The sequence below is a fragment of the Hemitrygon akajei genome, chromosome 5 (genome assembly GCF_048418815.1).
Source record: "Hemitrygon akajei chromosome 5, sHemAka1.3, whole genome shotgun sequence".
Taxonomy (NCBI): Eukaryota; Metazoa; Chordata; class Chondrichthyes; order Myliobatiformes; family Dasyatidae; genus Hemitrygon; species Hemitrygon akajei.
In genome coordinates this window covers 125759591-125783029 of record NC_133128.1, presented here as the reverse complement: position 1 = coordinate 125783029, position 23439 = coordinate 125759591, and the positions used below count along the sequence as shown (strand labels likewise).

Sequence of the window (23439 nt, the reverse complement as noted above, 5' to 3'; positions counted from 1 at the left end):
GCAAATTTCCTTTTTAAACCTTCCCTCTCTTTGTTTAAGTATGTGACCTCTACTGTTTCGCTTTGGCCACTTTGGAATTGGCAAAATAAATGACATTGGACAACGTCTCCTGGAGTTCTGCTCCTATCTCAGCCTGTGTGTAACTAACTCCTACTTTCAGATGAAGTCGCAGTACAAGGTCTCATGGTGACATCCACGGTCTAAGCACTGGCACCAACTAGACGTGATCATCACCAGAAACACTTTCATCAACTCTGCACTAATCATGAGCTAATACCACAGTGCAGACTGCAATACAGATCATGCTTTAGTATGCTGCAAGATCAAACTACGTCTGAAGAAAATCCACCACTCCAAACAAACTGGAGAACCTTGCATCAACATAACAGAGGTGAAACAGTCAGAAAAGGTTGACCAGTTTGCCAAGTCAGTACAGGGTGCTATGAACTACCTCCTCACAAGGAGATACTGCAACGGAACAATGGTCATACCTTCGTGACACCATCCGTGAATCAGCACTCTTTCTCTTTGGAAGAAAGATCACAAAGAGCAGTCACGAGGAAATCTGCAGATGCTGGAAATTCAAACAACAACACACACAAAATGCTGGTGGAACACAGCAGGCCAGGCAGCATCTATAGGGAGAAGCGCTGTTGACGTTTCGGGCCGAGACCCTTCGTCAGGACGGCAGCGACTGGTTTGAGGCAAAAGTCCAGCATCGTGACTCCTGTCATCGAGGCCAAATGATGTATGATGGTATCAAGAAGGCCCTTGGCCCATCGCAGAGCAAGACAGCATCCCTGAAGTCATCCAGTGGTGAAATAATCACCGATAAAGGCAAGCAGATGGAACGCTACTCTGAGCTGTATTCGAGAGAAAATGTTGTTAGCTCAGCCACTGATGCCATCGATTGTCTGCCAGTCATGGATGAACTTGACTCCAAACCAACCATTGAGGACCTCAACAAGGCAATTGACAGTCTGGCAATGTTGGGAATCCTCCAGACATGATCAAACACTGCAAGAGCTCACTCCTCCAACCTTTACACAAGGTCCTCCATCAGTGCTGGAAGGAAGGAGCCGTAGCACAGGATATGCATGACACCAAAATCATCACTTTGTATAAGAACAAAGGTGATAGGAGTGACTGCAACAACTATAGGGGTGTCTCCCTCCTGAGTATTGTTGGCAAGGTCTTTGCTCGTATAACTCTGGCATGTCTACAAACTCTGGCAGAACAGGTCTACCCCGTGTCCCAATGTGACTTTTGCGCAAGGAGGTCAACTGTCGACATGATTTTCTCACTCCGTCAACTCCAGGAGAAGTGCAAGGAACAACAGAAACTCCTCTATGTCGCTTTCATCGACTTGATCAAGGCATTTGACTTTGTCAGCAGGGATGGGCTCTTACAGATTCTCTTCAAGATCAGCTGTCCCTCGAAACTCCAAAGTATCATCAAGTCATTGCATGATGTCATGAGAGCTACTGTTCAGTACAATGGCAGCTCATCAGAACCCTTCACTATTCATGGTGGAATCTAACAAGGATGTGTGTTGGCCCCAACATTATTCGGCATCTTCTTCTCTCTGCTATTGTAGCATGCATTTAGGACTTCGACAGAAGGCATCTACATGCACACCAGGTCTGATGGGTGACTGTTCAACCCTCCGAGCCTGAGAGCAAGAACAAAGGTGCGAAAGATCTTAATACGTGACATGCTCTTTGCCAATGATGCTGCTATAACCTTGCACTACAACTACAAACTCTCATGGACTACTTCTCTAAGTCTTGCAAGGACTTTGGGCTTACCATCAGCCTAAAGAAAACAAATGTCCTTTCCTAGGTCGTAGTGGCGACACCAGTCATTACCATCGACAATAACGATCTAGAAATGGTCCACAAGTTCATATACTTGGGGTTGACCATTGTTGGGCTTGAAATTCTGCCCTGTGTTCTTTTAGGAAGAGAGACAACTAACACCGGAATATAGCAAAACGTGGCTTTATTGCAGAATTCGTAACTGGCACAGCGAATCCACGGAGTCGCTGGAGAAGGCGTTCTGTTTTCCCCTTACAATCTGCTCTTATTTATACCCCTTTTCCCCCCAGCACAACCCCGCTACATATTAGGTAATATCGGGCACTTGTGTCCATCTTATTGGCCCGCAGCCATATGCTCACGAGTTACCTGTTTCTTTTGTTTACTGAATCGCGTGACACTAATAGTATCGGTGTAGCGGGGTCCCCAGTTTCGCTCCCCCCTCCCTCGCATTCCGGCCTCCTAACATTATGTGTGTTACGTGAGCCACTCCTGACCTGTAATGGCAGTCTCGAATTAACCCCAACACTCCCTCCCTTGGCCTCCCAGAGGCCACATCCCCACATCCCTTACAATCTTTTCCACGGCTGCCGGGATCAGGCAGAGAGGTGAGCGTCCCCCGGCACTCTTTGGCGTGTCCTCCCTATTTGCTTATCCTGATTTGTCCGACCTAGGGTCACAAAATATGGGTAGGGGTTCCCTAAACATCCGCAATTTTTACAAGTAGCATGCAACATTTCAGAAAACTTAATCAATAACAAATTCACAATCCCCCCCTTGCCATGGTCCATTTCAGTCCGTGTCCTCACATAGCGCGTCCGCTTTCCGTGAGGGCCGTGTCCTCCCCTTCCACCGGGAACAAGGGTGCCTGGTACGCCGGTGGAGGTCCATTCTTTCCAGTCAAGGCTCGATCTATAGTCCGGATGACTAGGGTCCTAATACAGGGTATGCAACAACAACCACACGTGATAAAGATAGCAATTTAAATAGACAGTCCTAGAGCCGACTGTCCCAGAAACGCTCCCCACTTGCCAGAGGTCTTATTTAGCCAGTAGAAAATGATGCCAGTTATTGTCCCCCTCCCTTCTTACCTTTTAATGCCCTGTTGGAGACCTCGGCGACAGGGTATGGACCATGCCACCGTTTTCCGTTCCAGGTGAGCTTCCCTGGGCCTCGGAGGAACACTTCCACTCCTACCTTGATGGTGTCCGACCCCTGCGGCTGCTCACTGTTAGTTTATTGAACTCGCACAGTTATCAATTTTACCATATTTCTAAAAACTCTCATATACTGTTACTCAACACACAAATGTCTGAGTTTCGGTAACTCGAAATTGAAGTGCTCCATGGCTCCCTAGTACACAGAGAGGATCAAATATGGGACGGTCGCCTTTCAAAACCTGACCTTCGCGTGGGAGATTTCTCCTCTTAACAACCAGTCTAAGGTAGGCGCCGTCAGTATCCCCGTGCACTAAGGTGTACCGCGGAACACTTTCTCTTCTCCTCCTCACTCCTGAGACTTTTATGCCCATCGTGGGCGGCGGGTACCCTCACTCAGAAGACTTTTCCACGGGCGGAGGATCTTCCTAAAAACAGATAAGAGTTAGTACTTACCAGTCACGATTCTGCACCGGGAATGATCTCTCCCAGGGTAATTTGGGGTTGGTGAGGGTCCGTCAGCAGACAAGATCTAACTCAGTGATTTGACTATCTAGTGGAAGTCTTAGATATAACAGGCACTTCCTGACCTTAGTCGAGCTTGCGGCCGCAAGTTGTCTGCTGTCGGACCCGCCAGCCTGTGTTGTCTCTCCCTCCCCACGTCGGGGTCACCAAATGTTGGGCTTGAAATTCTGCCCTGTGTTCTTTTAGGAAGAGAGACAACTAACACCGGAATATAGCAAAACGTGGCTTTATTGCAGAATTCGTAACTGGCACAGCGAATCCACGGAGTCGCTGGAGAAGGCGTTCTGTTTTCCCCTTACAATCTGCTCTTATTTATACCCCTTTTCCCCCCAGCACAACCCCGCTACATATTAGGTAATATCGGGCACTTGTGTCCATCTTATTGGCCCGCAGCCATATGCTCACGAGTTACCTGTTTCTTTTGTTTACTGAATCGCGTGACACTAATAGTATCGGTGTAGCGGGGTCCCCAGTTTCGCTCCCCCCTCCCTCGCATTCCGGCCTCCTAACATTATGTGTGTTACGTGAGCCACTCCTGACCTGTAATGGCAGTCTCGAATTAACCCCAACACCATTAACAACACTCTCTCCCTTGATGCTGAAAACAATAGGCGTATTGGTAAAGCCATGTCGATCCTTGCTTGACTCTCCTCGAGGGTCTGGGAGAATCCAGAACTCGCTGCAAAGACCAAGACTGCTGTATACAATGCATGTGTTATCAGCATCCTCCTGTATGGTAGCGAGACTGGACCATCTACTCCAAACAGGAGAAGAAACTCAATAGTTTTCACCTGCGCAGACTTCACCGCATCCGTGGTGTCACCTGGAGAGACGAAGTCCCAAGCTCTGAGGTCCTCTCCCACGCTGGACTTACCAGAATGTTCACACTTTTAAGATCATGCAGACTGCACTGGCTGGGCCACGTCCGTCATATGAAGGATGGTAGACTGCCAAAGGACATCCTCCACGGAGAACCAGCAAGAGGAACATTGGTAGACTCCAGTTTCGCTTCAAGGACCTCTGCAAGCACAACATGAAAGCCTTAAAAATCAAGACAGAGTGCTGGGAGGATACAGCAGATGACCACAACAAATGGCGAGGTACTCTTCAGCAACACCTAGAGTAAGGCGAAAGAGTGATCCTGAGTCAGTTTGAGGAGCGGAGAGCACAGCAGACAACAATTTCACAACACCCTACACATGCAGCAACTGTGGCAGAGCCTACCGTTCCAGGATCAGCCTCGAAAGCCACAGTCGACGCTGCTCGACAAACCAGTGACCACCAGAGGCGCAGTACCCATGGTCAACCATGACTGACAGACACCTCACATTATTTCACCTTTCTGACAGGGCGGGGGAACAACGACTCTATCTACCCTATCTATGCCTCTCATTAATTTCATATATGTGTATCATTTTACCCCTCAGCCTCCGTTTAAAAAAAAACAAGCTTGTCCAACATTACCTCATAGTTTACATTCTCCAATCCACATACTTCCTGTAGTATGACAACTGCACACACACAATACTCCAAATGTGGCCTAATTGTGGTTCCCATGTGACCTTAATCTTCTGGATCTGCCAACTATAAGCAGGCTTGTCAAATGCTTTACTATTGACCATGTAGATAATATTCAATGGTCTATATTATAAAGCACTGGTGAGGCCTCACTTGGGAGTATTGTGAGCAGTTTCGGGCCTCTTCTATAAGAAAGGATGTGCTGACATTGGAGATGGTTCAAAGGAGTTTCAAGAAAATGATTCTGGGATTGAAGAGTTTGTCATTTAAGGAGCATTGATGCTGTACTCACTGGAATTCAGAAAAATGAGGGGTGACCTCATTGAAACCTATCAAATGTTGAAACGCCTCGATAGAATGGATACGGAGAGGATAATTTCTCTGGTAAAGGAGTCTAAGAGCAGAGGATACAGTCTCAGAATAGATGGGCATCCTTTTAGAATGGAGATGAGGGATTTCTTTAGCCTGAGTGTGCCATGGGTGTGCTAATTCATTGCCATGGGTGACTGTGGTGGCCAAGTCATTGGGTATATATTATCATAGAACCATAGAACATTACAGCACAGAAATAGGTTTTTTGACCCTTCTTGGCTGTGCCGAACCATTGTTCTGCCTAGTCCCACTGACCTGCACCTGGACCATATCCCTCCATACACCTCTCATCCATGTACCTGTCCAAGTTTTTCTTAAATGTTAAAAGTGAGCCCGCATTTACCACTTCATCTGGCAGCTCATTCCACACTCCCACTACTCTCTGCGTGAAGAAGCCCCCCCCCCCCCATTTTCCCTTTAACTTTTCCCCCTTCACCCTTAACCCATTTCCTCTGGGGTTTTTTCTCCCCTAACCTCTGTGGAAAAAGCCTGCTTGCATTCACTCTATCTATACCCATCCTAATTTTATATACCTCTATCAAATCTCCCCTCATTCTTCTACGCTCCAGGGAATAAAGTCCTAACCTATTCAACCTTTCTCTGTAACTCAGTTTCTCAAGTCCCGGCAATATCCTTGTAAACCTTTTCTGTACTCTTTCAACCTTATTAATATCCTTCCTGTCATTTGGTGACCAAAACTGCACACAATACTCCAAATTCAGCCTCACCAATGCCTTATACAACCTCACCATAACATTCCAACTCTTATACTTAATACTTTGATTTATAAAGGCCAATGTACCAAAAGCTCTCTTTATAACCCTATCTACCTGTGATGCCACTTGTAGGGAATTTTGTATCTGTATTCCCAGATCCCTCTGTTCTACTGCACTCTTCAGTGCCCTACCATTTAACATGTAGTTTCTACCTTGGTTTGTCCTTCCAAAGTGCAAAACCTCACACTTGTCTGTATTAAACTCCATCTGCTATTTTTCAGCCCATTTTTCCAGCTGGTCCAAATCCCTCTGCAAGCTTTGAAAACCTTCCTCACTGTACACTACACCTCCAATCTTTGTATCATCAGCAAATTTACTGATCCAGTTTACCACATTATCATCCAGATCATTGATATAGATGACAAATAACAATGGACACAGCACTGATCCCTGTGGCACACCACTAGTCACTGGCCTCCACTCAGAGAAGCAATTCTCCACTACCACTCTCTGAATTCTCCCTTTGAGCCAATGTCTAATCCAATTTACTACCTCACCATGTATACCTAGCGACTGAATCTTCCTAAATAACCTCCCATGTGGGACTTTGTCAAAGGCCTTACTGAAGTCCATGTAGACAACATCCACTGCCTTCCCTTCATCCACTTTCCTTGTAACCTCCTTGAAAAACTAATAGATTTGTTAAACATGACCTACCATGCACAAAGCAGTGTTGACTCTCCCTAACAAGTCCCTGTCTATCTAAATACTTGTAGATCCTATCCTTCCAATAATTTACCTACTACCGACGTCACACTTACTGGCCTGTAATTTCCCAGATTACTTTTGGAGCCTTTTTTAAACAACGGAACAACATGAGCTATCCACCAATCCTCTGGCACCTCACCTGTAGATACCGGCAGTTAAATATATCTGCCAGAGCCCCTGCAATTTCAACACTAGTCACCTTCAAGGTCCGAGGGGAATACCCTGTCAGGTCCTGGGGATTTATCTACTCTGATTTGCCTCAAGATAGCAAGTACCTCCTCCTCTTCAATCTGTATAGGTTCCATGACTTCACTACCTGTTTGCCTTATTTCCATTGACTCTGTGCTAGTTTCCTTAGTAAATACAGGCGCTAAAAACCCATATAAGATCTGCCCCATTTCTTTTGGTTCCATACATAGCTGACCACTCTGATCTTCAAGAGGACCAATTTTATCCTTTACTATCCTTTTGCTCTTGATATACCTGTAGAAGCTCTATGGGTTATCCTTCACCTTGACTGCCAATGCAATCTCATGTCTGCTCTTGGCCCTCCTGATTTCTTTCTTAATTTTTTTTTGCACTTGTTATACTCAAGCACCTTATTTGCTCCCTGTTTCCTATACATGCCATACACCTCTCTCTTCTTTAACAGAGTTCCAATATCCCTTGAGAACCAAGGTTCCTTATTCTTATTCACTTTGCCTTTAATCCTGACAGGTACATACAAACTCTTGCACTCTCAAAATTTCTCCTTTGAAGGCCTCCCACTTACCAACGACATTCTTGCCAGAGAACAACCTGTCCCAATCCACGCTTTTTAGATCCTTTCTCATTTCTTCATATTTGGCCTTTTTCCACTTTAGAACCTCAACCCGAGGACCAGATCTATCTTTTTCCAAGATCAAGTTGAAACAAATGGTGTTATGCTCACTGGAACCAAAGTGTTCCCCTACACACACTTCTGTCACTTGTTCTAACTCGTTTCCTAATAGGAGATCTAATATTGTGTCCTCTCTAGTTGGTACCTCTACATATTGATTTAGAAAACTTTCCTGACTGCATTTTACAAACTCTAACCCGTCTAGACCTTTAACAGTATGGGAGTCCCAATCAATATGTGGAAAATTAAAATTCCTTACTATCACAACTTTAAGTTTCCTGCAGTTGTCTGCTATCTCTCTGCAGATTTGCTCCTCCAATTCTCGCTGACTATTGGGAGGTCTATAATACAACTCCATTAATGTGGTCATACCTTTCCTGTTTCTCAGCTCCACCCATGTGGTCTCGGTAGATAAGCCCTCTAATCTGTCCTGCCTGAGCACTGCTGTAACATTTTCCGAGTAGCAATGCCACCCCCCTACCCTTCATTCCTCTGCCTCTATCACGTCTGAAATATCAGAATCCTGGAACATTAAGCTGCAAGTCCTGCCCCTCCTGTAGCCAAGTTTCACTAATGGCTACAATGTCATAATTCCATGTGTCATTCCACGCCCTCAGCTCATCAGCCTTCCCCACAATACTCCTCACATTGAAATAGACACACCTCAGAAGATTATTACCACCACACACAACCCTTCTATTTGTGACTTTGCATGAACTTTTAACATCATTTATTTTTACCCCAGCGCCACTATCTGCTCTGGTACTCTGGTTCCCATCCCCTTGCAAATCTAGTTTAAACCCTCCCCAATAGCACTAACAAACCTCCCTGCAAGGGTATTGGTCCCCTTGTGGTTCAGGTGTAACCCATCTCTCTTCTACAGGTCCCACCTACCCCAGAAGAGGTCCCAATGATCCTGAAATCTGTAACCCTGTTCCCTACACCAGTTCCTCAGTCACGTGTTCATCCTGCAGAGCGTCCTATTGTTACCCTCACTGGCACGTGGCACAGGGAGCAACCCTGAGATTACCACCCTCGAGGTCCTGCTTTTTAACTTACCAAGCTCTCTTTACTCACTCTTCAGGACCTCCTCACTCTTTCTTCCTATGTCATTGGCACTGATGTGTACCATGACATCTGGCTGATCACCCTCCCACTTCAGAATGCTGTGCACGTGATCAGAGACATCCCCAACCCTGGCACCCAGGAGGCAACAAGCCATCCGGGGATCTCTGTCATGACCACAGAACCTCCTGTCTGTACTTCGAACTATCATGTCCCCTATCACTACTGCTCTCCTCTTCTTCCACCCTCCCTTAAGGCAGAAGTTGATAGATTCTGGATGAATCAGGGCATCAAAGGATATGGGGAGAAGGCAGTAGATTGGGGCCGAGAGGGAAAATGGTTCAGCTGCGATAAAATGGCACAGCAGACTCAATCGGCGAAATGGTCTAATTCTGCTCCTATATCTTATGGTCTATCTTCAGTCATATTTGCCACTTCAAAAAAAAATTGTGTTTTCCTGTGCTCACAAGTGTTTTGGAACTCCCTAGTTAATCCCTATTGCTCTTTAACAAACGAGTAACATTTTTATTCTAAAGCCTTGTAGTAGTTCTGTTGTGGATGATGAGGATACAAAGATCTTGGTTAAGACCCCAGCAATTTCATCTCTTGTCTCTCTGAATATAGAACTTAGAACAGAACATTACGTTACAGACCATGATATTGTGCTGTTTCAATTAAACCAATGATGCCTAATCTAATCTCTCCTTCCTTCACATGGTCCGTATCCATCCATTCTCTGCATATTCATGTAGCTATCTCAGAAACTCAAAAATCCTATCATTTTTGTTTTGCTACCACTCCAGTAGCATATTCCAGCTCCTGCTACTGTGTATAGTTTAAAAAAGACTTGCCCACTGCATCTGTTTTGAGCTTACACCCCTCTTACCTAAAACACATGCCCTCTATTATTAGTTATCATGACCCTGTGAACAGAAACAAACAACTACTCAGTCTGTGCCTCTCATAAGTTTATAACTCATGGTGATGAATTCTGTCAGACCCTGGGTATATCCAGCGCCACCTGCATATTGACACAACCTTATTTACTGTCCCCCATGTCCTTTGATTTGGTAAATACTGCTGTCAAGTACTCATTTTGGAGCTTGTTCATTTCCTCTAGTTCCAGGTGTGATCCACTCCTTTGTGCACCTACCCTTTTATCTTCCTACTTTCTTGGTTGTACTATATGTATAAAATAACTTCAGATTTGTTAATTTAGTTTAAAAATTAAAATAGTTTAGTTTAAAAGAATATTTTCATTTAACACTGGCTAGGTGATGTCAAAATGGATTTGAAGTTAATAACATAAATTTGGTCGCGTGTGAAATTCGAGTGGTACAAGCTGGAATGTAGGGGTTTGCATAATACTACTACAGTGCAGCGATCCCGATTCAATTCCTACTGCTGTCTGTAAGGACTTGTACATTCATGACCAGGTGAGTTTCCTCCGGGTGCTCTGGTTTGTCCCACCATCCAAAGACGTACGTGTTAGTTGGTTAATTGGTCACATGGGTGTAATTGAGCAGTGTGGGTTCTTTGGGCAGAAGGGCCTGTTGCTGTGCTGTATCTCCAAATAATTTTTTTTTTAAAGAATGTAGATGAATAGAGGTGATGTCCAGTAGCCTTTCTCACCTGATTTATGGAGAAAACAAGCCGTCTTAAAATTGCTTTCCGTGATTAAGAAGAGGCTACTGCATTGATGTATGATAGGAATATGGGTACATTATGTCTACTTAACAGTCTATGTGAACTACCTTCTCTCATTTATTCATATCCATAAAAAATGCTGAAACCGATATATTGATCATGTGGTAGAACTTTATCAGCTTTATGTATTTCTGTGCATTTACCTCATCCTTTGTAAACCAAGATACGAGATGGCAGATGATTGTAGGTTTTGAAATTTGATTGTTAATTGTAATTAGCACCATCCTCCCCACACCCACACATGTACACCCTTACTCCTGTATCACAGTTGTGTTTTTGAGGTTGAGTGACATTTCTGTTTCTTCATACTGTTGGGTAGAACAAAGATAGTCACAGTGAAAGTAATAGATGCACGGCTTACTATTTCAGTCCTTTTAATCATGCTGCTAACTTTTGTTTGAAGTGCTTAAGTGTTGAGAAAATTATTAGCATGCATATCAAGTCACTTGAGACAAGTTATATTTGTATGTTTTGTTTATGTTTTAAAATAGTACAAAATATGCATGTGTTTGTAGATTGTGAGGATAATTAAATTGGGGACACCAAACTAGAAGTATTTAGTTGAGTTTTTGTTTTTTTTCTAACGCTGCTGACAATTAAATACCATTTTGTGTGTTACTAATGCTTAAACAATGTGAGATATACACTCAGTGGCTACTTTATTAGGTACAAGAGGTTATGTTCATGAATTTCTGCTGCTGTAGCCCATCCATTTCAAGATTCGACGTGTTGAGAGTTCAGGAATGCTCTTCTGCGTACCACTGTTGTAATGCGTAGTAATTTAAATATTTGTCACCTTCCTGCCAGTTTGAACCCATCTGGCCATTCTCCTCTGACCTCTCTCATTAGCGAGGTGCTTTTGCCCAATGAGCTGTCACTCACTGGATTTTTTTCTGTTTTATGTACCATTCTCTGTAAACTCTACTAGATCCTAGGAAATCAGTTCCTGAGAGGCTCAAACCACCCCCACGTGGCACCAACAATCATTCCATGGCCAAAGTCACGTACATCATATTTCTTCCTCCTCCTGATGTTTGGCCTAAACAACTGATCCTCTTGACCATGTTTGCATGCTTTTATGCATTGAGTTGCTGTCACATGATTGACTGATTAGATATTTGCATTAACGCACAGGTGTACCTATAATGTAACCATTGAGTGATAGCTTTCCTGAAATGATATGTTAAGTTCATTAAGAGAAGTATTTAGATAGCTATTTGCATACAATTATGATTCAATAGTGCTTATGCTTATAATATAAAATAAAATTAGAAATTGCTGGAGAAACATAGCAGTTCAGCATCAAATGTTGGGGTTAGTTGTGAGAAACATTTTGGGCCAGTGACTTTGGTCAGAACTGGGAAAAAGTTAGAAATTGTGCTTTAAGTTGTAGAGAAAAGAGGAGATAATTGTGATGTTTGAAAGTAAGAGATTTGTATAAATTATGCTTTTGCTGGCTAAAGGTGGTGAAGGGTTGTGAACTGCATCTGGTAAGTCTAGAGGAACTGTATGTAGATGAATGGAAACAGGAGGGAGAAAACAAAATGTTTAAATTGAGGTTGCTAGGAATCTAGAGAAAAAATGTTGCAAGTCCTCAGCAGGCCAGGCAGAACCAGTGATGAGAAAATCAAGTGTTAATACTTAAGGCTGATCTTTTATCAGAACTAGTAGGTTTTGATAGAAACTGGAAGGCTGGTTATCTGAAATTAACTCTTTTCCTCTTCCCGCTACAGCATATGATACAGCATATTCCAGTGAGGATTTCTATCTATTGGATTTGCAACACATGCAGCATTTTTTTTTGTTTTGTTTATTGAAGGCAAATGAGCTTGTTTTCAAAGCAGTGATTTTTTTTCTTGACAGACTCCAAATGCCTGGGCAGAAGAGATCTCTGAAAAAAAGAAAGGATCTCACAAACGTTCAGCATCCTGGGGAAGCAATGACCAGTTGAAAGAGGTTAGAATTTTTCCCTCACATTATGTTTTGCATTTCCATATTTCAGTATTCAACAATTTTCAGGTAGGATTCCTTGCCATTTCTGTGCTTACATATTGTTTGATTTTGGTATCGCAATAATTGTCAGTGAGGTTTTGAACTTGTAATTTATGTGGCTCGTGAGCAACGTTACTGCAAAAAATATTTAATAGAGGTGTCAAGTAGACAAGTGACTTTTTTGTGTTTTTGAAACTGGAGTCCAACTTGTAACTCACAGGCAAAACATATGCACGGTAACGGAATTGCGCCTGCGCACATAGCCTTTGTTGCCACACAGCTGGAATTGGATGCAGCTAGCAAAAGTTTATGAAACATGAAAGATTTTCTTTGTTGCACTGTATTTCATTATACCCTTCAATTAGTATATAAAATCAACAGTATGTGAATTTTCAGTTTTCATTCTAAGTATTCATAGTATGCATATTACGAAAAAAAACGTCATTTGAAGTGCTGCGCAAGTTGACATTAACTCGAGAAGGAGGAGGTTATTCTGCATTCCAGTTTGGCTGCAGGAACAAAATAGCAGGAGCGTGCTCTTCAGGCCCTCGTGAAGGATCTTACAGTTCAGTGCTGCTTTCATGCATTCACCCCATATCTCTTGATTAGTATCGAAACAACTTTTGATATTTACTTGAAATAAGTTCCATGATGGAGCCTTCACTGCCATCTTAGATAGTGAACTTGTCAGACTTGCCACCATTTGGTGTAGAAATTTCATGTTTCATATTCCACAACTATGGGGTTGTGACCTTGGTTCCAGCACACAAGCCAGGAGAAATATCAATTGTGTATATATCCTGAAAGAATTTTCTTTGTTGCGAGAGATCATCTCTCGTTCCTCCAAAGTCAAGTATCTCGTATGACAAATTTGCCATTCTGAGAATCCATTTCATGAACATTTGCTGCACTCTATACTAAGCTTACCCTATAGAGAGATTAACCAAATGTGCACACAGTTTCAGATATACACTCATCAGGGCTCTATGTAATTCGAGCAAGGTGACTTCAGTAGTGCTTTCAAATCCTCTTCAAGCTTCCTACTTACTTGCTGCTCATTTAACATGATAACCCTTCCAAAGATCTATGTTGACCTTGCCTAATCCTATTGTTATTTTCTAAGCTCCCTTCTTACTTTTGAATAGATTCTAGTATATTCCCTCGTTATATCTAACTGGTTTATAGATTTTTTTTGTTTCTCTTTTTCTCAAATAGTGGGGTTATATTGTCTTCTAAATATCTGGTCCTGGGATTTAATTTTGTTTTGAAAACTAATTTCTTTTGTTATTTCCTCTAGACCAGTAGCCCTCCATTATTTCTCAGAGGTTTTCTTTGTCTTCTGCGGAGCGGAGACGGGCAGAAAATGTTTAAACTCTCCCTGATTTCCTTATTATTGAATACAATTTCTCATTTTGGTCTGTAAGGATTTCCTGTTAACCTGTTCCTCTTTGCCTCTTTAACACAGATTCAGGCACCCACCTTCTGTACCCTTTACAAATGCATTCTGATTTTTTTTATCAGTACTTTGGTTGTGGTGTCTGTTTGGATTAATGTCCCTCATGATTATGGATTTACCCTTATTACATACATGAATGAATTGACTTTATTTCTTACATCCTTCACATATATGAGGAGTAAGAATCTTTATGTTATGCCTCCATCTAGATGTGCAATGTGCAATCATAGTAATTTATAATAAATAGAACAGTCAATGTGATATAGAGTACACTCAAATCAGTGTGAGTTCATCAGTCTGATGGCCTGGTGGAAGAAGCTGTCCCAGAGCCTGTAGGTCCTGGCTTTTATGCTACAGTACTGCTTCCTGGATGGTAGTAGCTGGAATAGATTGTGGTTGGGATGGCTTGGGTCCCCAATGATCCTACGGCCCCTTTTTACACACCTGTCTTTGTAAATGTCTTGAGTCATGGGGAGTTCACAACTACAGATGTGCTGAGCTGTCCGCACCACTCTCTGCAGAGTCCTGCGGTTAAGGGAGGTCAGTTCCCAAACCAGGCAGCGATGCAGCCAGTCAGGATGCTCTCAATTGTGTCCCTTGTAGAAAGTTCTTGGGATTTGGGGGCCCGTACCAAACTTCCTCAACCGTCTAGGGTGAAAGAGGTGCTGCTGTGCCTTTTTCACCACACAGCTGGTGTGTACAGAACCATGTGAGGTCCTCAGGGATGTGAGTGCCGAGGAACTTGAAACTTTCTGATCTGAAGTTTTCTGATTTGTGCTGTGCTAGATCTATAGATAATTTTACACAAGTGTTTTCTATCCCATGTTGCTTCTAAGATGCACTCAAATCAATCTGGTTTGAGTTTTTGTGCTAAAATTCTTTCCTTCCACTGCCTTTAATTAAATCTCGGGACTGCCCTGCCTCCATTTCCATTTTATTCTTCAAGTATCCTTGAATGTTTTATTCACTGCACTGATTACTTTGAAACTAGGTCTCCTATTGGATATTGTATAGTATCCATCTGATTTTATTGAAGTCAAAAATTCAGTTAGCTTATTACAAATGTGCTTGCATTCATATTAAGAAATTAGAGTTTTGTCTGTGTACTGTTTTTCTGACACTGATTGGAGTTATACTCTTATATCTGCATGTATTGTCCTTTCTTGACAGGCTCTGGTACACGTTTTCCATTTTGCTGCAACTGGACCACTGCTTTGTCCTTTGTCGATAATTTTGCAGATCTGCTCTTGCCAAAACAGCAATTGCAGCAGTTTGAAGAAATTTTTCTGTCTCATTCTAAAGTGATCAACATTCTGAGCCTGAGAACAACATCCCCAATTGTTTTAGTTTTCTAAGACAGGGAAACATTTCCCAGAATCCAGGATCAATCTCATTGAGATTTCCCACTTTTCATTGAGATAACCTCTGTCTTCTATAATTGCCAGAGCCACCAATATTTATTTTAAAGCCCTTTATTTAACTGCCTTTTTTCATTTTTCAGCCTAGTCCACTCCTTATCTTGACATCTTCCTTGTACCATCCACCAACACCTTCGTCATCCCAGGGATCAGTCCAGTAAATCTTTGTGTTGCTTCTTCTGGGGCAAATAAATACCGTAGATTTCGCACTACAGAGCGCACCTGATTAAAAGCCGCTGGCTCTAATTTTAGAAAGAAAATCAATTTTGTACTTGTACAAGCCGCACCGGATTTTAGGCCGCAGGTGTCCCACGTTGTAATATGAGATATTTACACAGAAAGATATTGCACGTGAGGATTTTTTAACTTTTAATTAAATCCGTATGGTAACATAAACAAATACATATTGCAAATGCTTTTTTTCGAACCGTGCCTGTAACGCGGCTACTTTTAAATATACATACGTATCGGTAACACACAAATTACGCTGCGTATACTTTTTTACTGAACAACATTCCAATATCTCCTAACGACTGGTAAAAAATATATATACTGCAGCCTACCAGGAAAAGTTATTGATCGCCTTTAACTTAAAAGCAGCGTTCGCTCGGGTCTAATGCGCTCGCCCCCCACCTTCCCGCTTATCGCAAACCGGCATTTTCCCACAAGACGCGGCGAAACCGGATGTGACGTCATAGCATCCCGGGATGTAGTACAGAAAACAAATATACCGGGTACTTAAAACACTTCTAACTTTAACTAGAAAATACTAACAAATGAATTACTAAGCGAAAATATTATAAACTAAATAACTGCCATAAAGGCAGCACAATGCTTTTCTTCGAGTGTTTTCCATGTTGATGAGGGTGAGTACAAATGACTGATTTACAATAATTTAATTGTGAAAGTGCGCTTGATTTATCGTACAATTTCATTGGACCTCTGTGAACTACTCATCAATTTTATTGGTCTACTGTTACGAGGCAAAATGTTTTTGGCGGCATGAAAAAAAATCATGCATTAGCCGCACCGTAGTAAAGGCCGCAGTGTTCAAAGCTGTTCAAAATGTGGGGAAAAAGTAGCGGCTTATAATCCGACATCTGCGGTACCTTCAGGCAACGAACAAACTGTCAACAGTAAGGTGGTTCTTGCCACAACATTACATAATGGTAACAACCTGTTTTCTCAGCCTTCAAAACAAAAAGAATTGAATAAAACACTGTGTGCCTGCAATATTATTTATACTCAAGGACAACCAGATTCCATAAAACTAGTATCTAGCTGCCTTCAGAGAGTCTGCCCTCTGGTCTTCACCTTCCCATAAGGGGAAACATCCTTGCAGTATTTAGCCTGTCGAGTCTCACTCTTAAATTTCCACTCATAGAACATTGCACAACACAGGAACAGGCCTTTTGCCCTCAGTGTTGTATTGAGCCAGTTAAATTAGTAATCAAATAGCTAACTAAACTAATCTCTCTTTCCTATACAATGTCCATATCCTTTCATTTTCCTCACGTTCATGTGTCTGTAAAGTTTCACTGTTAATGTAATGGTTTCTCTGTAGCAGCAACGTTTGGGTTATGACTAGAGATGATGAGGCCTTTGGAATGTGTGCTATCCAATGAGAGGTGTGTTGTTTTTTCTTGTGAGCCTGGGAGCAGGGATTTCACGGTTTTTTGTCAGCAAGAGATGAAGCGAGAAGATGCGAAAGGAATGAGTTGGTAGACTGACATACGGAGTGGACTTGAAGCGAGGGTCTGATGGTCAGCGACACTCGGAGGAGGTCATTGGGGAACGAATGGGCGAATTCGTGAGCTCCAACATGCACATTAGACTGCTTCATTAAAATAGGCACTTTTACTTTTTATTTTCTTTACTAACCCTATAGTCAAATTAAGATTTATAAAGTTCAATTGTTAAGTTGCATATGGTGTACTGTCCGATATTTTGCGGTTCAGATTTGTAACCGGGCAACACATCACGCAGCATCCACACAAAGGAGATTGTTCGGTTTGTCTGGGCCAGACGCAGTGAGGGAACAGCCTGGTGTCTCTAGGGGAACATGTTCCCAGCAATATACCAAGGAACTCCTGAAAGCGGAAGACCCTATTCCTGAAGGCTTAGAAGAACCATGCTCCAATGTGTCGCTATGGATAGAGGGTATTTATGCTAAAGCCATACTCGACACCAGGTTGCAGGTCACGTTCTTGTACTGTTCGTTTTACAACTGGTATCTAAAACATTTACTATTGACACCATTCAGGGCACTAGAGATCTGGGGTATCAGTGCTGGTGATTATCCCTATGTGAAGCTGGAGTTTTTGGAGGCCAATGTGGGAGTGTCTGAGGTCCTTGATACATTGGTGCTGGTTTGTCCGGATTCTGTTGAGAAGGGCGAATTTTCAATTCTGGTGGGGACCAACACCCCTCTTGTGAGGAGGCTCATGGGGGCCTGCAAGGAGAATGCTGGTAAGAGCTTTCTGGGGACATCGTCCATGCAACCGGTGTTTCGAGCTGCTTTTGAGGAAGTGCATGGCTGCATTGGGCCAGATACCGAATTTAGATGAGGAACTGTGAGGTTCGCCCAGTCGAAGCCAATGGTGGTACAGTCCAGGGAAGTAGCGAGAGTAATGGGGACCCCCAAATTTCCCGGAATGCCTGAAGGCGAGGTCCTCTTAGTGGATGCTGTGGAAGACCATGAGGGGGAGTCAGGATTTCCTGCTGGGGTACTGTTGAGTCCTGAACTGCAGAAGCCCTCGGTTGTACAGGCGAGCAGGATGGCAGTGATTGTCAGGAACACTATGAAGAGGGAGGTCACCTTCAAGCAGGGGATGCTCGTCGTGCATCTGTTCCTGGTGATGGTAATGTCTAGTGTCCCTCTGAGACAAGCCGGGGAGAAACTATTCAAAAAAGGGGAAAGTTGACTGCTGAGTCATTCAACTTCGGGGACTCCCCAGTTCCTGCGGGCTGGAAGCGGAGGCTGGTAGAGAAGATGTTGAAGCTGGAAGGTGTCTTTTCCACTGACAAGTTTGATGTGGATTGTTCCAAGAGCACTCATCACACTATCCGGGTGACCGAGGACACCCCGTTCAGAGAAGGGTCGTGGAGACTGGCCCCTGAAGAGGTGGAAGACATTCGGCAGCATTTGTGTAAGTTGAAGGAAGCTGGGATCATCATTGTGTCCTGAAGCCCCTATGTGTCCCCAATAGTAGTGACCCGAAGGAAGAATGGGAAGGTACGCATGAGTGTGGATTATAGGACTCTGAATAGCGCACCATCCCTGACCAATACAGTCCCGAAGATCGAAGACATGCTGGTCTGTCTGTGTGGTACGAAGTGACTCAGTGTGCTGGATTTGGGGAGTGGATATTACCAGATTCCCACGTGTGAGGCCAACAAAGAAAACACGGCATTTATATGTCCACTGGGATTTTTTCCAGTTTGAAAGGATGTCCCCAGGGCATATTGGGAGACCCTGCAACCTTCCAGTGGGTCATGGAGGAGATGGTGGGGGATATGAACTTGAGGTATTGGTGCATCTACATGACCTTATAGTATTTGGGTCCACCTTGGAGGAACATGAAACAAGGCTTCTGAAGGTGCTGGAGCAGCTGAAAGCTGAAGGGTTGAAACTTTCCCTGGACAAATGCCAGTTCTGTCAAAAATCTATTATCTATGTTGGGCACATAGTCTCACAGGACGGAGTAGATACAGATCCTGCTAAGATAAGAGGCGGTGACCACTTGGCGAAGATCCCAGACTGTGAGTGCTCTGTGCTCCCTCCTCGGGTTCTGTGGTTACTACTGGAGGTTTATGAAAGGCTACGCGAAAGTGAGTCACCCGTTGAATCAGCTTCTGTGCGGTTACCCTCCCTTGCGGAAGAAAGGACAGGAGGATGGAGAGTACCTTATTCCCTCGGAACCCTTTGTCCGAAGTGGGATGGAAAATGAGAGGAGGCCTTTCAGTCGCTGAAGGAGCTGCTGACCCAGGCACCGGTGCTGGCTTTTGCAGACCCCCTGATTGCCATATGTACTGCACACAGATGCCAGCCGAGAGGGCCTGCATCAGGATCAGGGCACCAGATTGAGACCCGTTGCATCTGTCAGCTGAAGTCTGTCGCCCTCCAAGAAAAACTATCCCACATGCAAGTTGCAATCTCTGGCGTTGCAGTGGTGGATAAGCTGAGTGACTATCTGTCCAGGGCCAAGTTTGAGGTGATGATGGACAACAACCCCCTAACTTAAATCCTGACCTCGGCTAAACTAGATGTCACAGGCCATCAGTGGTTGGTGTTTGCCTATGATTTCAAACTGAAATACCTGCTGGGAAGCAAGAACATTGATGCTGATGCTTTGTCCTTAAGGCTGCATGAGGGACTGGTCAGGGATGAGGAGTGGGAGAACGTTCCTGCCCCGGGGTGAAGACCATGTGTTAGTTTGCCATCACCGTGAAGACAGCGGGAAAGGAGGGGCAGGATCAAGCGGTGGATCATTTGTGAGCTTCTGATGATGCCATTCCCCAAGTTTACTGTAACATGACTGCTCTGAAGACAAATCAGCTTCAGGAATAGCGTTCTGGGGAAGTGGTGGCTACTCAGCAAGATGACCCTGGCATCAGTACCATTTGGTTAGCAGTTAAAAAGGGAGACATGGCTCAGGCAGAGAAGACGAAACACGCGTCAGTGCCTCCGTTACTGAGAGAATGGCCTTGGTTGGAGTTGCAGAACCAGATCTTATACCAGGTCATGTCACTCCTGGACTGACCTCGGCATTGCCAGCTGGTTCTGCTAGAGAAATATTGGAGGATTGCTTTGAAGTCAATAACTTGGGGAATATTCCATTGGGCCCTGGGGACTTAACCAACTTGATGCTCTTTAAGAGACCCAACACTACTCCTCCTTTACCTCAACACACCCTAGCATTTCAATACACTCAGCACTGATCTCCCTATCCTCCTTGGTAAATATTGATGAAAAGTACTCATTAAGGACCTCACCTACATCCTCAGCATCTAATCAAATGGTCCCTCCTTTATCCTTGAGTGGTTGTCCCTGGTTATCCTCTTGCACTTGAATGCCTTGGGATTCTCTTTAATCCTACTTGCCATAGACTTTTTATCACTTTCCTAATTCCCTTCTTGAGTTCTTAAGTCAGATCACCCTCAGTCTTTTATAAACTTCTGAGTCTGAACCCAACCTGTCCAGCCTTCCACATAAATGATCTATCTGTCAGTATCTGGGAATTCTAAGTAAACCTTTCTGCTGACTCCAGTGATATCTTTCCTTAAATTAGCAGAAACCCCAAAACTTTTAACACTACTCTAGACATGGCCTCATGTACCATGATTTCTCTATATTTAACACTCCGAAATAAAAGCCATTGTCACATTAGTTTTTTCAATTACTTGCTGTACCTATATGCTAGCTTCTGTGTACAAGATCATCAAAATCTCTTTGTGCTGCAGCTTTCTACTATCTTTATCTGTTCTGTTTTATCATCCTTCCAAATGGAACAACTAGACATTTTTGCACATTTACTCCATTTACTTTTTTTTGCTCTTTCTCTTAATCTGTTACTATATCTTAAAATGTGTCCTTGGCTTTGTTTCTCATTCTGCCAACACAGATGCCTTGTGCAGGAAGGCACAGAGTCGACTGTACTTCCTTAGAAGGTTGGCGTCATTCAATGTCTGTAGTGAGATGCTGAAGATGTTCTATAGGTCAGTTGTGGAGAGCGCCCTCTTCTTTGTGGTGGCGTGTTGGGGAGGAAGCATTAAGAAGAGGGACGCCTCACGTCTTAATAAGCTGGTAAGGAAGGCGGGCTCTGTCGTGGGCAAAGTACTGGAGAGTTTAACATCGGTAGCTGAGCGAAGGGTGCTGAGTAGGCTACAGTCAATTATGGATAACTCTGAACATCCTCTACATAGCACCATCCAGAGACAGAGAAGCAGTTTCAGCGACAGGTTACTATCGATGCAATGCTCCTCAGACAGGATGAAGAGGTCAATACTCCCCAATGCCATTAGGCTTTACAATTCTACCGCCAGGACTTAAGAACTTTTTAAAAGCTATTATTAATGCTTTTTGAGATAGTGATTTAGATGCATATCATATTTTTTTACTGAGTTAAGTATTGTATGTAATTAGTTTTGCTACAACAAGTGTATGGGACATTGGAAAAAAGTTGAATTTCCCCATGGGGATGAATAAAGTATCTATCTATCTATCTATCATTGGTTTTGATATCATTTACTATAGACCATTAACACGACTCTCTGGTAATATATATTGTAAATTACTGCAGGCCTAATACTGGTTACCAGCCTGGAAGTGGCTGATGTATACTTACTGGCTGTTGCTGCTTCCTTCAAATCTATTATCTATGTTTCCCTCTTGCGGGTTAACTTTTTGTGTCACATTTGGAATTTTTGAAATGTATATAAATCATTATTGTGTAATATTAAATAACGGAAATTTCACAACATTGAACAGAAGTATAATCAGACAAAAATTGGCTCAAGTGTAAAGGAGATGGTTGATGAGTGACCAAAAGATTCAAGAAAAATCAAAGGAGACTAGATGGCTGAAAATACAATTGATGATGTGACCTTATGTGCAATGTCATATAACCTGAGAAGTACTCATATAAATGAAGGATTTGATAAGAGACAATGCAGAAAAGGACGGGATTGAGCATTGGTTACGTAGATTATAAAAGGGGTATCACTCCAATGTGGCAGTGTCCTTTTGAAGATGTAACCAGTAGAAATAATGGCCGGTGGTGTTTTTGAATTTTTGGAAAACTTTCAATAAGTTCTGGCACAAGAGGTTGGTCAATAAGGTCAGAGGATATGAAATTGGGATCCTGTGAACGGGCAGAAAACTAAGAATGAGAATGAATAGGTCATTAGAAGCATGGCAATGCTATGAGTGAACCTGAATTAGTGGACTTGTTAATTTAAATTGATGAGCAGCATACAGGTTGAAAATCACTAGTCTGGTGCCCTTGGGACTTGACGGCAGTGGCATACCACAGAAAATGCTGATTACAAAAATTGACCTTGGAGCCCCTGTAACGCTCCGCAATGCAAAACCTCTTCTTGGCTGTGAACTGAGGGCCTAGGATTGTTATATTTAGTAAACTTGTTCAGTTCTTTGTGTACATTTTGTTTATTTGTTTTCACATACTATGTCAATTTAATTCGTAACTTTCAAATACGTGAACTTTCAGTACCTGAATTGTCATAATGGGGTGGGGGGGAAAGAACAGTGTAAATATAGTAAATCCTGAAACAAAATAAATTTGCTAATACAGTTGTCCTGGTGGCTTCTCTGGAAGCCAATGGCACACAAATTGAACATATGCCAGGCTATAGATATTGCCGGATCACAGAATGATAGACCAGAGTGTTTTCAGGCTGCATGAGTAAATAAGCTGGGCCATGTTGCTGTTGTAAAGTCTGTGATATAAAGGAATCTTCCTCCTCTGTGGCCATTGTGGATTATAACCAGAAATAGTCTATGATTCCAGGTGTCAGGGGGCATGAAATGCCTGAAGATACCATAATTAGAGAGAAGGTTCTTGGGAAAATTAAAAGGTCTGAAGGTAGATAAGTCACCTGGACCAGATGGTGTACACACCAGAGTTCTGAAAGAGGTGGCTGAAGAGATCGTGGAGGAGGCATTTGTAATGATCTTTCAAGAATCACTCTAATCTGAAATGGTTCAGGAAGACTGGAAAATTGCAAATGTCACTCCACTCTTCAAGAAGGAAGAGAGAGAAGAAAGGAAACTATGGGCTATTTCAGTGGTTGAGAAGATGTTGGAGTCAGTTATTAAGGATGAGGTCTCAGGGTACTTGGAAGCATATGATAAAATAGGCCATAGTCAGCATGATTTCCTTCAAAGGAAAATCTTGTCTGACAAATCTATTGGAATTCTTTGAAGAAGTAACAAGCAGGATAGACAAAAGAGAATCAGTTGATGTTGTGTACTTGGATTTTCAGAAGGCCTTAGTGAAAAGGTGCCATGGGTGAGGCTGCTTAACAAG

At 43.0% G+C, this 23439-nt stretch overlaps 1 protein-coding gene and 1 long non-coding RNA gene across 3 annotated transcripts in view; one reads left to right on the top strand and one right to left on the bottom strand.

Moving 5' to 3' along the window:
• Positions 1-23439, top strand: part of LOC140728157 (protein FAM117B-like) — a 231214-nt gene that overhangs the window by 71863 nt on the left and 135912 nt on the right. For both annotated transcript variants that reach the window (XM_073046414.1, XM_073046413.1), the window contains exon 3: positions 12389-12481. In XM_073046414.1, the coding sequence (XP_072902515.1) occupies positions 12389-12481 (93 nt within the window). The remainder of the gene's footprint in view (positions 1-12388; positions 12482-23439) is intronic.
• On the bottom strand, positions 2909-4065 carry LOC140728156 (uncharacterized). The gene is made up of 2 exons (XR_012099006.1): positions 3431-4065; positions 2909-3045 (listed from the first exon to the last, which is right to left on the bottom strand). It is a non-coding gene; the product is annotated as an uncharacterized lncRNA (long non-coding RNA).